General features: G+C 34.7%; 1 protein-coding gene across 2 annotated transcripts in view; it reads left to right on the top strand.

Moving 5' to 3' along the window:
- The window catches only part of AGMO (alkylglycerol monooxygenase), a 356760-nt gene that overhangs the window by 203765 nt on the left and 136725 nt on the right, over positions 1–16270 (top strand). For both annotated transcript variants that reach the window (XM_082693027.1, XM_082693028.1), the window contains exon 12: positions 9273–9378. In XM_082693027.1, the coding sequence (XP_082549153.1) occupies positions 9273–9378 (106 nt within the window). The remainder of the gene's footprint in view (positions 1–9272; positions 9379–16270) is intronic.

A 16270-nucleotide genomic window follows, 5' to 3' on the forward strand; every position in this document is an offset into this window, starting at 1 on the left:
CAAAAAATAGAAATGGAAGGAAAACTTCCAAACTCATTTTATGAGGCCAGTATCACCTTGATCCCAAAACCAGACAAGGATCCCACCAAAAAAGAGAGCTATAGACCAATATCCTTGATGAACACAGATGCGAAAATACTCAACAAAATACTAGCCAATAGGATTCAACAGTACATTAAAAGGATTATTCACCACGACCAAGTGGGATTCGTTCCAGGGCTGCAAGGTTGGTTCAACATCCGCAAATCAGTCAATGTGATACAACACATCAATAAAAGAAAGAACAAGAACCATATGATACTCTCAATAGATGCTGAAAAAGCATTTGACAAAGTACAGCATCTCTTCCTGATCAAAACTCTTCAAAGTGTAGGGATAGAAGGCACATACTTCAATATCATCAAAGCCATCTATGAAAAACCCACTGCAAATATCATTCTCAATGGAGAAAAACTGAAAGCTTTTCCGCTAAGGTCAGGAACACGGCAGGGATGTCCATTATCACCACTGCTATTCAACATAGTACTAGAGGTCCTAGCCTCAGCAATCAGACAACAAAAGGAAATTAAAGGCATCCAAATCGGCAAAGAAGAAGTCAAATTATCACTCTTCGCAGATGATATGATACTATATGTGGAAAACCCAAAAGACTCGACTCCAAAACTGCTAGAACTTATACAGGAATTCAGTAAAGTGTCAGGATATAAAATCAATGCACAGAAATCAGTTGCATTTCTCTACACCAACAGCAAGACAGAAGAAAGAGAAATTAAGGAGTCAATCCCATTTACAATTGCACCCAAAACCATAAGATACCTAGGAATAAACCTAACCAAAGAGACACAGAATCTATACTCAGAAAACTATAAAGTACTCATGAAAGAAATTGAGGAAGACACAAAGAAATGCAAAAATGTTCCATGCTCCTGGATTGGAAGAATAAATATTGTGAAAATGTCTATGCTACCTAAAGCAATCTACACATTTAATGCAATTCCTATCAAAGTACCAACCATCTTTTTCAAAGAAATGGAACAAATAATGTTAAAATTTATATGGAACCAGAAAAGACCTCGAATAGCCAAAGGGATATTGAAAAAGAAAGCCAACGTTGGTGGCATCACAATTCCGGACTTCAAGCTCTATTACAAAGCTGTCATCATCAAGACAGCATGGTACTGGCACAAAAACAGACACATAGATCAATGGAACAAAATAGAGAGCCCAGAAATAGACCCTCAACTCTATGGTCAACTCATCTTCGACAAAGCAGGAAAGAATGTCCAATGGAAAAAAGACAGCCTCTTCAATAAATGGTGCTGGGAAAATTGGACAGCCACATGCAGAAAAATGAAATTGGACCATTTCCTTACACCACACACAAAAATAGACTCAAAATGGATGAAGGACCTCAATGTGAGAAAGGAATCCATCAAAATCCTTGAGGAGAACACAGGCAGCAACCTCTTCGACCTCTGCCGCAGCAACATCTTCCTAGGAACAACGCAAAAGGCAAGGGAAGCAAGGGCAAAAATGAACTATTGGGATTTCATCAAGATCAAAAGCTTTTGCACAGCAAAGGAAACAGTTAACAAAATCAAAAGACAACTGACAGAATGGGAGAAGATATTTGCAAACGACATATCAGATAAAGGACTAGTGTCCAGAATCTTTAAAGAACTTAGCAAACTCAACACCCAAAGAACAAATCATCCAATCAAGAAATGGGCAGAGGACATGAACAGACATTTCTGCAAAGAAGACATCCAGATGGCCAACAGACACATGAAAAAGTGCTCCATATCACTCGGCATCAGGGAAATACAAATCAAAACCACAATGAGATATCACCTCACACCAGTCAGAATGGCTAAAATCAACAAGTCAGGAAATGACAGATGCTGGCGAGGATGCGGAGAAAGGGGAACCCTCCTACACTGTTGGTGGGAATGCAAGCTGGTGCAGCCACTCTGGAAAACAGCATGGAGGTTCCTCAAAATGTTGAAAATAGAACTGCCCTATGACCCAGCAATTGCACTATTGGGTATTTACCCTAATGATACAAACCTAGTGATCCAGAGGGGCACGTGCACCCGAATGTTTATAGCAGCAATGTCCACAATAGCCAAACTATGGAAAGAACCTAAATGTCCATCAACAGATGAATGGATCAAGAAGATGTGGTATATATACACAATGGAATACTATGCAGCCATCAAAAGAAATGAAATCTTGCCATTTGCGACAATATGGATGGAACTAGAGCGTATCATGCTTAGCGAAATAAGTCAAGCAGAGAAAGACAACTATCATATGATCTCCCTGATATGAGGAAGTGGTGATGCAACATGGGGGCTTAAGTGGGTAGGAGAAGAATAAATGAAACAAGATGGGATTGGGAGGGAGACAAACCATAAGTGACTCTTAATCTCACAAAACAAACTGAGGGTTGCTGGGGGGAGGGAATTTGGGAGACGGGGGTGGGGTTATGGACATTGGGGAGGGTATGTGCTTTGGTGAGTGTTGTGAAGTGTGTAAACCTGGTGATTCACAGACCTTACCCCATAAAAATATATGTTTATAAAAAAATAAAAAATTAAAAAAAATAAAAAGTACATGGAAAGAAATGAAAATGAAAACACAATGGTTCGAAACCTTTGGAATGAAACAAAAGCAATCCTAAGAGAAAAGCTTATAGCAATACAAGCTTACCTCAGGAAGCAAGAAAATCTCAACTAAACAACTTAACACTTAAAAGAGCTAGAAAAGGAACAATAGATAAAGCCTAAAACCAGAAGAGGGAAGGAAATAATAAATATTAGAGCTGAAATAAATGATCTAGAAACTTAAAACAATAAAACAGATCAATGAAACCAGAAGCTGGTTCTTTGAAAAATCAATAAAATTGATAAACCTTTAACCAGGTTATCAAGCAAAAAAGAGAAAGGATTCAAGTAAATAAAATTACAAATGAGAGAGGAGAAATAACAACAAAACCATAGAAATACAAAAAATTATAAAAGAATATTATGAAAAACTGTATACCAACAAATTGGCCAACCTAGAAGAAATAGATAAATTCCTAGAAACATATAGCCTACCAAAATGGAAACAAGAAGAAATAGAAAATTTTTAATAGACTGATAACCAGAAAAGAAATTAAATCAATAATCAAAAAAAACTCCCACCAAACAAAAGTCCAGAACTAGATGGCTTCTGAGGAGAATTCTACCAAACACTTAATGAAGAGTTAATACCTATTATTTTCAAACTATTCCAGAAGATAGAGGAGAAAGGAAAACTTCCCAGCTCTTGATATGATGCCCTCATTACTCTGATGCCAAAATCAGATAAAGACCCCACCAAAAAAGAGAAGTACAGGCCAATATCTCTGATGAACATAGATTCAAAATTCTTCAACAAAATAATGTAAATTGAATCCAATAATACATTCAAAAGATTGTTGCCTAGCATGAAGTGGGGTTTATTCCTGGGTAGCAAGGGTGTTTCAGTATTCACAAATTGATCAGCGTGATATATCACATCAGTAAGAGAAAGAATAAGAACCATATGATCATTTCAATAATACAGAAAAAGCATTTGACAAAGTATAACATCTATTCAAGATAAAAACCCTCAATAATATAGGAATAGAAGGAACATACCTCAACATCATTAACGCCATATACAGAAGACTCCTAGCTAATGCAATCCTCAGTAGAGCAAAACAGAGCTTTTCATGTAAGGTCAGGAATAAGACAAGGATGTCCACTCTCACCACTTCTATTCAATACAGTACTGGAAGTCCTAGCCACAGCAATCAGACAATAAAAAGAAATAAAAAGCCTCCAAATTGTTAAGGAAGAAGTAAAACTTTCACTATTTGCAGATGATGTAATACTGTGTATAGAAAATCCTAGACTCCACCAAAAAACGTATTCAGTAGAGTCAAAGATATAAAATTAATATACAGAAATCTGTTGCATTTCTATACACCAATAATGAAGCAGCAGAAAGAGAAATTAGGAAAACAGTTCCATTTACAACTGCATCAAAAATAATAAAGTACGAAGGAATAAACCTAACCAAGAGATGAGAGACCTGTATTGTGAAAACTGTAAAACACTGATGAAAGGAATTGAAGATAACACAAAGAAATGGAAAGATATTCTATGCTCATGGATTAGAAAAATTAATATTGTTAAGATGTTGACTCAAAGCAATCTGTGCATTCACTGCAATCCCTGTCAGAATACCAATAGCTTTTTTCTTTTTTAATAGAACTAGAACAAAAAATTCTCAAATTTATATGGAGCCACAAAAAACCATGAAGAGCCAAAGCAGTCTTGAAAAGCAAAGCTGGGGGCATCACAATTCTGGACTTCATGTTATATTACAAAGCTTTAGTGATCCAAATAGTATGGTACTGGCACAAAAATAGACACATAAATCAATAAAAACCCAGAAATAAGTCTACAATTATATGGTCAATTATTCTTCAACAAAGCACGAAAGAATATCCAATGAGGAAAAAACAGTCTGTCTCTTCAGTAGATGGTGTTGGAAAAACTGGTCAGCTATATGCAAAAGAATGAAACCGGACCACTCTCTTACACCAAAAATAAATTCAAAATAGATTAAAAACCTAAATGTAAGACTGAAACTATAAAAGTCCTGAAAGAGAAATCACTTCTCTGACATCGGCCATAGCAACTTTTTTCTAGCTAAGTCCCTTGAAGCAAGGTAAGTAATACCAAAAATAAACTGTTAGCACTACATCAAAATAAAAAGCTTCTGCACACGGGAGCACTTGGGTGCTTCAGTCATTAAGCATCTGCCTTTGGCCAGGTCACGATCCCAGGGTCCTTGGATCAAGCACCGCATTGGGCTCCCTGCTTGGCAGGAAGCCTGCTTCTCCCTCCCACTCCCCCTGCTTGTGTTCCCTCTGTCTCTCTCTCTCTCTGTGTGTGTCAAATAAATAAATAAATAAAATCTTAGAAAAATAAAAAAGCTTCTGCACGCAAAGGAAATAATCAACAAAATTAAAAGTCACCTATGAAATGGGAGAATATATTTGCAAATGATATATCCCATAAAGGGTTAGTATACAAAATACATAAAGAACTTACAAAACACAACACTCAAGAAACAAATAATCCAATTTAAAAATGGGCAGAAGACATGAACAGGTATTTCTCTAAAGACATCCAGTTAGCCAACAGACACATGAAAATATGCTTATCATCACTTGTCGTCAGGGAAATGAGGATCAAAACTGCAATGTGAAACCACTCATACCTATCAGAATGGCTAAAATCAACATCAGAAACAGCAGCTGTTGATGGGGATATGAGAAAAAGGAATCCTCTTGCATTGTTGATAAGAATGCAAACTGGTGCTGCCTCTGTGGAAAAACAGTAATCGCAGTACTAGGTATTTAACCAATGAATACAAAAATGCTAATTCAGAGTGATACATGCACCCCTATGTTTACAGCAGCATTATGTACAACAACCAAGATATGGAAGCTGCTCAGGGAGTGTCCATTGATTGATGAATAGATAAGGAAGATGAGATATATAGATATATATATATAGATATATAATTTATAATATATATAATTTATAATATATATTTTATATATGATGTATAATATATTATTATATTATATTTGTTGGTATATATATGCATATATATACATATATGTGTGTATATATATAGTGTATAGAGATTAGAATATTATTCCCACATTAAAAAAAAATGAAATCTTGCCATTTGCAACAACATGGATAGAATATGTGAAATGCTAAGTGAAATAAGTCAGTCATAGACAAATACCATGTAATTTTACTATTATGTGAAATTAAGAAACAAACAAATGAGCAAAGCAAATAAAAGAGAGAGGAAGTTAAAGCAAGAAACAGACTCTTAATTATAGAGATAACAGTTAGTTACCAAAGAGGATGCATGAAATAGGTGATGGAGATTAAGGAGCACACTTGTGATGAGCCCCAGGTGACGTGTGGAGTTGTCAAATCACAATATCGTACCCATGAAACTAATACAACACTGTAGGTTAACTGAGATTAAAATAAGAACTTTGAAGAAATGAGTAAAAAATCTCTTTAAAACATGATCAAACTATTGAAATATTATGAAAAATAACTAAAGAACTAAATAAATGGAGAGATAACTATATCCATAGATTAGAATGCTCAGTATTATAAAATTATGACTTCTCACCAAATTTATTTATATATTTAATACAGTTGAAATTAACATTGTAAGAAATTTCTTCCTGGAATTTGGTAGGTTCTTTCTAAGATATATGTATATGGAAATGCAAAGGCCCTATCATAGCCAACACAGTCCTGAGGTTAAAAAAAAAAAAAAAATGGCAGTAATTGCTCTACTGGCTGTCAAGACTTATTATAAAGCTACAGTAATTAGACATGCTTTACTGCCACAAAGATTGGAACAGAATTTAGAAACAGATCTATTCATTTATATAGACTTGATTTGTGAAAAAGGTGTCCCTGCAGAGCTGTGGGAAAAAGCTGTCTTTTCAATAAATGGTCTTGGAAACATTGGATTTCCACATAGAAATAAGAAAAATAAACTTGACAAATATTTCACACCATAAAAAGTTAATTCTGGGGTCAGCGCTTATGGATTTAAAAGTGAGTGGAAAACTAATATAGATTCCAACAAATAGCATAGTAACATATCTCTATAACCTTAGAGTAGGTAATAATATCAAATGGTACACAAAAATGCCTAGTCATAAAGATAAAAGTGATTAATTAGGCTGTAATTAACATTAGGAAAATCAATTCTTCAACAGTTTACTCTCATTAAGACAGTAAAAAATAAAACTCTCAAATAGAAAATGCCATTTGCAAATTTTGTGAATAGCAAACACCTTTTATCCCAAATGACTAAAAGTATTGACAATCCCTATTGAAATGTTCACACACTGAAGAGAGAATTTATATTGTGATACCTAATTTGAAAGACTGAAAATTCTACTAAATTTGAACATATAAAAGAATGTTTGGACAGCATTTTTTATGATAAACAAATGCTGCCAACAATCCAAATGTCCTTTAAGAAGTGAATGGATACATGGATATTGGTATATTTACACAATGGAAGACTCTACAACAGTGAAAAGAATGAACTGCTACTATATGCAACATCATAGGTGTATCTCATTAACAAGAGTAAATGAAAGATGTTAGGTACAAAAAGTGGTGTACAATATAATCCCATCTGTTAAGAGTAAAAAAAAAAAAATCAATAATTTTAAAGAATTTATGCTAATGTGGTAAAATATTAATTTAAAAAGGATATGGTGGGATGCCTGGGTGGCTCAGTCGGTTAAGCCACTGCTTTCAGCTCAGGTCATGATCCCAGGGTCTTGGGATCAAGTCCCACATCTGGCTCCTTGCTCGGTGGGGAGCCTGCTTCTCTCTCTGCCTCTGCCTGCCACTCTGCCTGCTTGTGTGTTCCCCCCACGGCCCCTCCCAATAAATAAATAAAATAAAAATAAAATAAAATCTTTATAAAAAAAAGATTTAAAAAGGATATGATTACCATTAAAAGGTAGCTATTCTTTCCCAGAGGAAGATGGAAATATTGAGGAAGGAAAGAGTTATCTTTGGCGATGCTGATATTGAATGGTAGTTACAAGATTGTTTATTTGTTGAAAGTCATCAAACTGCGTATTTTTTTAATTGTTTTTTTTTCAGTGTTCCAAAATTCATTCTTTATGCACCTCACCCAGTGCTCCATGCAATACGTGCCCTCCATAATAGCCACCACTAGTCTCACCCAGCCCCCCAGCCCCCTCCCCTCCAACACCCTCCGAGTCCACAGTCTCTCATACTTCTACTCCCTATTCGATTTCCCCCAACTCCCTTCTCCTCTCCATCTCCCAATGTCCTCTGTGTTATTCCTTATGCTCCACAAGTAAGCGAAACCACGTGATAATTGACTCTCTCTGCTTAACTTATTCACTCCGCATAATATCCTCCAGCCCCATCCACGTTGATGCAAAAGTTGGGTATTCATCCTTTCTGATGGAGGCATAATACTCCATTGTATATATGGACCATATCTTTTTTATCCAGAATTTTTTTTCTGTCAGAAATTCCCCAGATATTGATTTAAAAAAAAAAAAAACTAGTTTATACTAACTATATAGCATTATTTGAGAAGGTAAAAATTTTTAATATTTTATTCACAGAAAGATAAGTCACGTTACTTGAATGCAAACAAATCATAAACCATTACCCTGTTTTAACTGAGTTTAAAGTACTTCATAAAAAGTGTTTGCTTTTTTGTCTAAAAATATTATATTCAATTTTAAAGAAACAGCCATAATTATTAGATGCAGAAAAAATACTTGAGTTAAATAAATATATTACTTTAGATTTTCTTTATATTTCTCTTTATACCTCTATTTCTAAATTAAGTAAATAATATATCTGTTTTATGACATTAATTCAAGAATATTTTAATTAGAAAATTCACCTGTCATAACAGTAGTATTTATCTGTTACAAAAACATTTATCCAAGAAACATTAGATGAATATATATGAAGTTTATTTTAAGCTGATAAAGTAGCTATTCATTCCTGTTATTACAAGATAATTTATAAATGTTTATCTTTACATGACATCAAATACTCTTTCAGATACATAAAAAACATGCTTATTTAACTTAGAGTTTGAATTTTAAGAATACCATATGTACAAAAATATTCATCACAAAATAATTTTTAAATGTCTATAATTATTCTACCCATCATATAGGCATAATTACATATAATCCATTTTCCCAATATTTCAGAAATTGACAATTCATGATATTAGAGTGACTAACTGTATTAGTCCTCCTTACAAGTCATTTTTTACATGAATGAAGTATAATGCTATTAGGTGAGTGACAGGAGTCTTGTCTACCTTAAATCCTAGAAATTTAGTTGTTTAGTATTTTATTAGTTGAAAGTATGCTTCACCCTAACTCATCAAAGCTCAAACTGAGCAGTACATTGATGAAGAACAGATTTTCTTTTAAAAGATGCATTTTAGTTCTCAGTTTAATGGCTGTTTTCAAACAGCTTCAGAGGCACATGCTCTTCAAATACATTAAAATTCTGTGTATTTCTTGAGAATTAAAAGAAATGTGTATCACTGTATCAGCTATAACATGTAAACATATGAAGAGTGTGTTTAAAGCTAATACACATTTATGACATTTATTTCAGACCTAAGGCGGCTGTTCTGGAAACTTTCCGTTGCTTGGTATTCCTAATGTTGTATAAATTCGGTCATCTGAAGCCTTTCATTCCCTCTTTGTCATTTGCTTTTGAGGTAAGACATTTGTTTTAGGAGGCTATAGTGTGATTATACATCTATTGCATATTTAATCCATTCATTCAATAATGCTTTTGTTTATTTTGTGACTAGTACTTGTGGGAAACTTAACCTATCCACTTACTTACCATACCATATTAATTGTGTCACCTGGTGCCAGTTAATACTGTTGAGTTTCAGCTTAAATTTGCATTGATACCATTAACTTCATAGAATTGTTGGACAAGTTATATTGCATATGTTTGTAAAGAAAAATTAGGCCACATAGTTGGTTTTTCAGCAAGTAAAAAAATTACAGAAAGTTATTGACAGAGATTCTTCCATTTGAGATTTTTCTTTTTAGGCTTTTAAGGTAAAGATTTGATTAAAATGCCTTATCAGTTATCCATAAGAGATGATGATGCTATAGAAATAAAACTATTGATATTATTGAGATTTTTTCCTACAGCTGAAAAATATGATTTGACCTTCTGTGATGATTAAAACTTATCTTCCCAGAACTTCCAAAAAGTTGGGGGTATATGTTTATTATCTCAGGTCTTAAGCAACTGTGAAAAAATTTTTATTCTCATCACTAAACTTTTAATGGACATGGTTTTGTTCTTTTAAATTAAGGGTTTTATCATTTAACTTGGGTGCTGAGCAGCCTGCTAACATACCCAGAATATGCAATATGTCACCTTATTTAAACATGAAATGTAAACGCAAACATGCTGCTAACATCAGTGGAAAGACTAAAACAGGTGCTTTTATAATTTAGTAGCAATAGTAAATTGGAACAAACTCTTTGGAAAACAATTTGGTGCTACCATACAAGGCATATGAGTATAAAAATGAAGGAAGATATATGTATATATATACACACAGACACACACATAAACATAATGTGTGTTAATATCTGGAACACACATTATGTTTATGTGTGTGTCTGTGTGTATATATATACATATATCTTCCTTCATTTTATATATATATATATATATGGAAAGATAAATTAGAATTTAATATATCGTTGCCTATGGGAAGGCAAATTGTGTAACTAGGAGAAAGAAATATGGGAAAGATTTTAACATTAAGTAAATATTCTTTAACACCTTTAAATTTCTGCACCACCTGAATATATTTCTTATTTTAAAAGTCATGTAAATTTAAGAAATGAGGAATAAAATATTAGTATCAGGATACTAGATATCATCCATCCTAATACATTTTGCATTTAAATAGGCACTAAATAAAGTTTATATGATGGGTACTTATATTGTTTCTTGAGATTATAGCCTAAAAACAAAATGAGGAAATGTAATTTACACATATTTAATGAAATTCAGAAATACACATGCCAAAAAAATAAAATATTAAAATCAAAGAATAGCATTTTCACACTCTAATGAGGGAAGATATAATTATATGTATGAAAGAAAATAATTCCACTAAGTGAATCTACTCTTGGGTATACTATGGTAGTTTATCTTAAATGCTCCAGAAGCAGAGAATGTGGGTTCTTTAAGGTAGCCATGGTACAAATAAGTGGGAATGTAGGGTTATAGAATGACATTACATTTGGGGTTCTTTGATGATAGGATAGTGGAGAACAGTGTAGTATGTCCAGCTTTTGAGTGTGATGAATTCTAGTGGTGAGATGCTGTCCATTTACTTATTTTAATCAATAGGTGAACATGAGTGGCTAAGACCTGAGCTTTGAAACCACATTGCCTGAATTTGATTTCTAACTCAGAAACTTACTGTATTTTTCAGCTTAAATATTATTTGTCTTGCATTCCTTGTCTATAAATGGCTGAAGTATTAAGGTCTATCTAATAGAATTTTGAGGATTAAAGGAGAATCTGCGTAAGAGATTTAGCACATTGTGTAACATACAGTACATGCTCAATAAATATTAGATGCCATTCTTATCATTTTATATGAAATGAAAGATCCCATGGATTAATACTTTGGTTTGCCTCAGGATCCAAAAGTCAAGTTTGAGAACAACTGTCACAGAGGAGCAAATAATGTTGGACCTAAAAGTCATGATTATGAATTCTTAGACACAAGACTCTGTGCCTCACATTGTTTACCTGTAAAATAGGTTTGATGGAAGTTAATATGCACTGAGATTTTATGGTGTTCTAAATGCCCTACTCCTTTTACTTCATTTAATCTTCATATCAGTGTAACGGGGATGTAGCTACTATTATTTTTATAATTAAAAAATTGAGTTACAGAGAAGTTGAAAACCTGTCAATTAACATAACTAATAAGTAAACAAGTCAGGATACAAACTCAGACAGTTTGATACTGTAACTCTTAATTATCTAGCAACATTTTCTTCCATGTAATGATAGCAATACTCAACCAACCTCAAGGAATTTAGATAAAAAATAGAGATGCAGTATAGCAAAGCTACTTTGAAAAATGTAAAGACAAAAAAAAAAAAAAGTTCTTGTCAATTTGACTGCAAAAAATGTTTTGAAGACTAGTGGCTTCAGTGTTACCTTTGAACTATCTTTAGTTTATGATTCAAGGGAGGGAAGACAAAATGGCAAAATCTTTCTGGCTGCTCATCTACTCTTTCCAGAACCTGTCCTGTCCATCTAGGCACACAGGCCACCGATTCTTCAAAAGTAAATATTGACTGTGATTTGCCAAGAAAACATTTCCTTAACATGGTGTGTTAATACTATCTGCTTACATGGTTTTGTGCAAAAATTTAATGACACAAAGGATAGCACATAGAAGCACCTGATACATTTTGGTTACTATCCTTGTTTGTATTACTATTAGTACTCCATAATTAGATTATTATTGCTGCTATTATTATTAGAGTATTATCATCATCATTATTATTTTAATCATTGAATTCCCATTGATAAAACTGAACAAGTCTTCTCTGACCAGAGGTCAATAACTATATGGTAAAGACTGGGCAAGTATTTCCTTATCTACATTTTACCTGTGAACCAACCTTTTCTTCCACTTCTTTTTAGAGTTCAAGAAAAGTAAAAATTACTAGTCATCAATTTGTATGTTTTTTTAATTTAAATTCAAAATTTTAAAAAACCTAGTTATCAGTTCTTAAATTCTTTTTTTATTTAAAGATTTTATTTATTTATTTACAGAGATCACAAGTAGGCAGAGAGGCAGGCAGAGGAAGAGAGGCAGGCAGAGGGAAAGGGGGAAGCAGGCTCCCTGCCAATCAGAAAGCCCGATGTGGGGCTCGATCCCAGGACCCTGGGATCATGACCTGAGCCGAAGGCATAGGCTTTAACCCACTGAGCCACCCAGGCGCCCCCGGTTCTTAAATTCTTAATTGTGAATTTCATATTTGTGTTTTCTTTACATTAGAACTTTATGTAAATTTTTACTATTTATCATAGTATTAATGGAACTAATTCTTTGCCCCACATAAGGAGGATAAAAACCTAATAAATATGCCCTCAGTGACTACATTCAGTAGGAATCAGGGACGATTATGTTATAAGGACACAATGTTCTCATCATTTTTCTTTGAAGCTATCATTAGAATCAGTGTCATTGAAGCAGTTAATCCCTTCTTTTATAAATCAGTGTTGTATATTTTGGCAACATCAGCTTGTAACCCTGTGACTTTTCTCTTTATCTAGAAGGCTTGTTGGAAGTTTTTCTGTTATACTGCTTCATTATGTAAGTCAGATGCCATAAATTTGCATAGTAACTGTCCTTCTATGTTATGCCTGTACTGCTGGCTGAACCTACAGCTTTAAACAAATATATGCAAGCACACACAGAATGGAAAATTGATCTTCAACTTTTTACTTAGATTATAAACCAGGTAATTACAATTCTGAGTCAGAAGTACAAAGTAGAATTTAACTTTGATCCTGTGACCAGTATGTAGAAGATTTATTCCCTTTAGCTCTGTCCACAAGAATATGAAGAAAGGGAGTGGTGCTTGGACTATTTATAAATAGAATTAACTACTATAGAAATGCATAGTTGTTTATTTAGTGTGTGCAGTGGTTAGTCCATACCTTTGCATATTTCTTTAGCTAGGTCAGTTAATATTTTGACCACCAATTCATATACTTTTTTTAAAAAGGAGATTATTTATTTGTTTGTTTGTTTGTTTGTTTGGAGATCATGAGCGGGAAGGGGGTGTGGTGCAGAGGGAGAGGGAAAGAGAATCTCAAGCACTCTCCACACAGAGCAGGGATCCTGATATGGGACTTGATCCTGTGACTCTGGGACTATGACCTAAGCTAAAATCCAAGAGTCCCATGCTCAACCTACGGAGCCACCTAGGTGCCCCAACCTTTTTCTTCTTTTACTTGCTTTGTCATTCATAGGAAATTTTTTAATTTTTAAAAATTTATTTTTTCTTTAAAGACTTTATTTTCTTGATGGCGAGAGAGTGCATGAGACAGAGAGTGCTTTATAAAAAAGAGTGAGCATGAGTGACGGGAGGTAGTAGCAGAAGGAAAGGGAGAAGCAGACTCCTGTTACAATAAGTTATATCACTAAATGCTCTTTCAGTGCATCCCAAATATTGTTCTTTAATTTCTCTAGGAGTGTATAGTTTATAGAGGTGATTGGACAGGAAATGGTACTCTATGGAAGTTGATGGGAGTTAGAAAGGATGGGGCTTCGGGGCTCCTGGGTGGGTCAGTGGGTTAAAGCCTCTGCCTTCAGCTCGGATCATGGTCTCAGGGTCCTGAGATCGAGGCTTTTATCGGGCTCTCTGCTTAGCGGGAAGCCTGCTTCCTCCTCTTTCCCGGCCTGCCTCCCTGCCTAGCTGTAATCTCTGTCTATCAAATAAATAAATAAAATCTAAAAAAAAAAAAAAAAGAATTAAAAAAAAGATGGGGCTTTATTGACCCAGTTGTCTATGTTATGATTCTGGATTTTTTTTTTTTTTAAGATTTTATTTATTTATTTGCGAGAGAGACAGAGATAATGACAGAGACAGCAAGGGAGAGAGCACAAACAGAGAGGAGAGGGAGAAGCAGACTCCTTAATGAGTGGGAGTCTGACTCAGCGCTCAATCCCAGGACCCTGAGAACATGACCTGAGCTGAAGGCAGACGTTTAACTGACCGAGTCACCCAGGCACCCCTGATTTTTTTAAACATTTTTTTAAAAGATTTTATTCATTTATTTGACAGAGATCACAAGTAGGCAGAGAGGCAGGCAGAGAGAGGGGGAAGCAGGCTCCCTGCTGAGCAGAGAGCCCAATGCGGGGCTCAATCCCAGGACTCTGGGATCATGACCTGAGCCAAAGGCAGAGGCTTTAACCCACTGACCCACCCAGGCACCCCTATTTTTTTTTATTTTTTTAAGATTTTATTTATTCATTGAGGGGAGGAGAGGAGCAGAGGATGAGGGAGAAGCAGGTTCCCCACTGAACAGGGAGCCTGTTGTAGGGTTCAGTTCCAGGACCCTAGTATCATGACCTGAGCCAAAGGCAGATGCCTAACCAACTGAACCACCCAGGTACCCCTCATTCACAGGAAATTTGATGGAAAGACAATCCCTTCATTCTTTCCTTCATTCATTTCTCACTAATGGCCAGCATAGACATTTTTTTTTTCTACTAGCTCATGTGTAATTTGTTCTTTCTAAGATGTGCCTACGAAATTATGGTTGATTTCTTTTTCTTGCATCAGTAGCTTTAAAAATGTCTAACCTGATAAGCCTTTAAAGGGAAGATAGCAAAATCAAACATAAATAGCTATATTTGACAAGTATATATGTATCTAAGAGCATGGGAAATACTTGTTTACAAATATTTTGATCCTGTATCTCTTTGTTTCATGTAACTTTTTAGTTAATTGGGAAGATAATTAAGGTACTGGAGAAAGAATTGGCTTTGAATTCACACAAATCTGTCATTCCCAGCTCTGTCATTTGGTTGTGTGGTCCTCAGGAAGTTACCTAAAATAACCACAGCTTAGCTCCCTAGCTTTTTCCCCTCAGCAAAAAGAATTAAAATGCCCTAGGGGTTGTTTCGATATTCAAAAGACTAAAGGAGGTAGAACATAGTGTGATACCTGGTAAATAAGTAGTGAGTATTATTTATAATAATTATATCCATATAAATTATAAACACACATACATACACCAACTATACAGACACATTTAAAATAATGTTTTTAAAACTAGGGCATTAGAAGCAATGAACATATGAACCTGAAAATATCTGCTTATTAGTGGCCAAATAATTTGAGTTGATTTCAGAAGAACTTTTGGAATTTGAAGAATGGCTTTAAATTTAGACCTCAGAAAAATTCTAAAATCTGATTTATAGTTTTTAGTTTGTGTTATTCAAACATCACTCCTAGATGGTAAACCAACTTGTATCTGCTGAAGGTGTGCACAAGAGCTGGGTAGAATTTGAACAGTAAGAACTTGGGGGGGGGAAGGTGGAAAGCACTTGACTTAAGAGAGAGTACAAATGAAAAGTCCAGAAGCAGGGGAGACCACGGACTGCTCAAGTGATAGCAGGTGCCTAGTAACAACAGCCCAAAGTGTGGATCCTGATAGGAGGTAAATGCCTATGGAAGATCGAACCAGCTTGCCTAATACTTTCAATGGTGCAGAAACATTTATTCCACACTTACTGGGACACCTGGTCCAGTAAAAACAGAGCAAAACCTTGTCTTTGTGGAGATTAGCTTTTAATCAGTGTATTAATTTTTGATTGCTGTGTAACAAATTACCACAAATTAAGTGGCTTAAAACAACACACATTTATTATCTAACAGTTCCCGTGGGTCAGGAGGTCAGGCACAGTTTTGCTCAAAACTCTGTTAGGGTCTCAAGAGGCTGCATTTAAGGTAAGTCTTGGCCAGATTGTGTTCTCATCTGGAGCTCAAGGACGGAAAAATCCACTTCCAAGCTCATTCACGTTGTTG

The sequence above is a fragment of the Mustela nivalis genome (assembly GCF_964662115.1).
Source record: "Mustela nivalis genome assembly, chromosome: 12".
NCBI classification, from domain to species: domain Eukaryota; kingdom Metazoa; phylum Chordata; class Mammalia; order Carnivora; family Mustelidae; genus Mustela; species Mustela nivalis.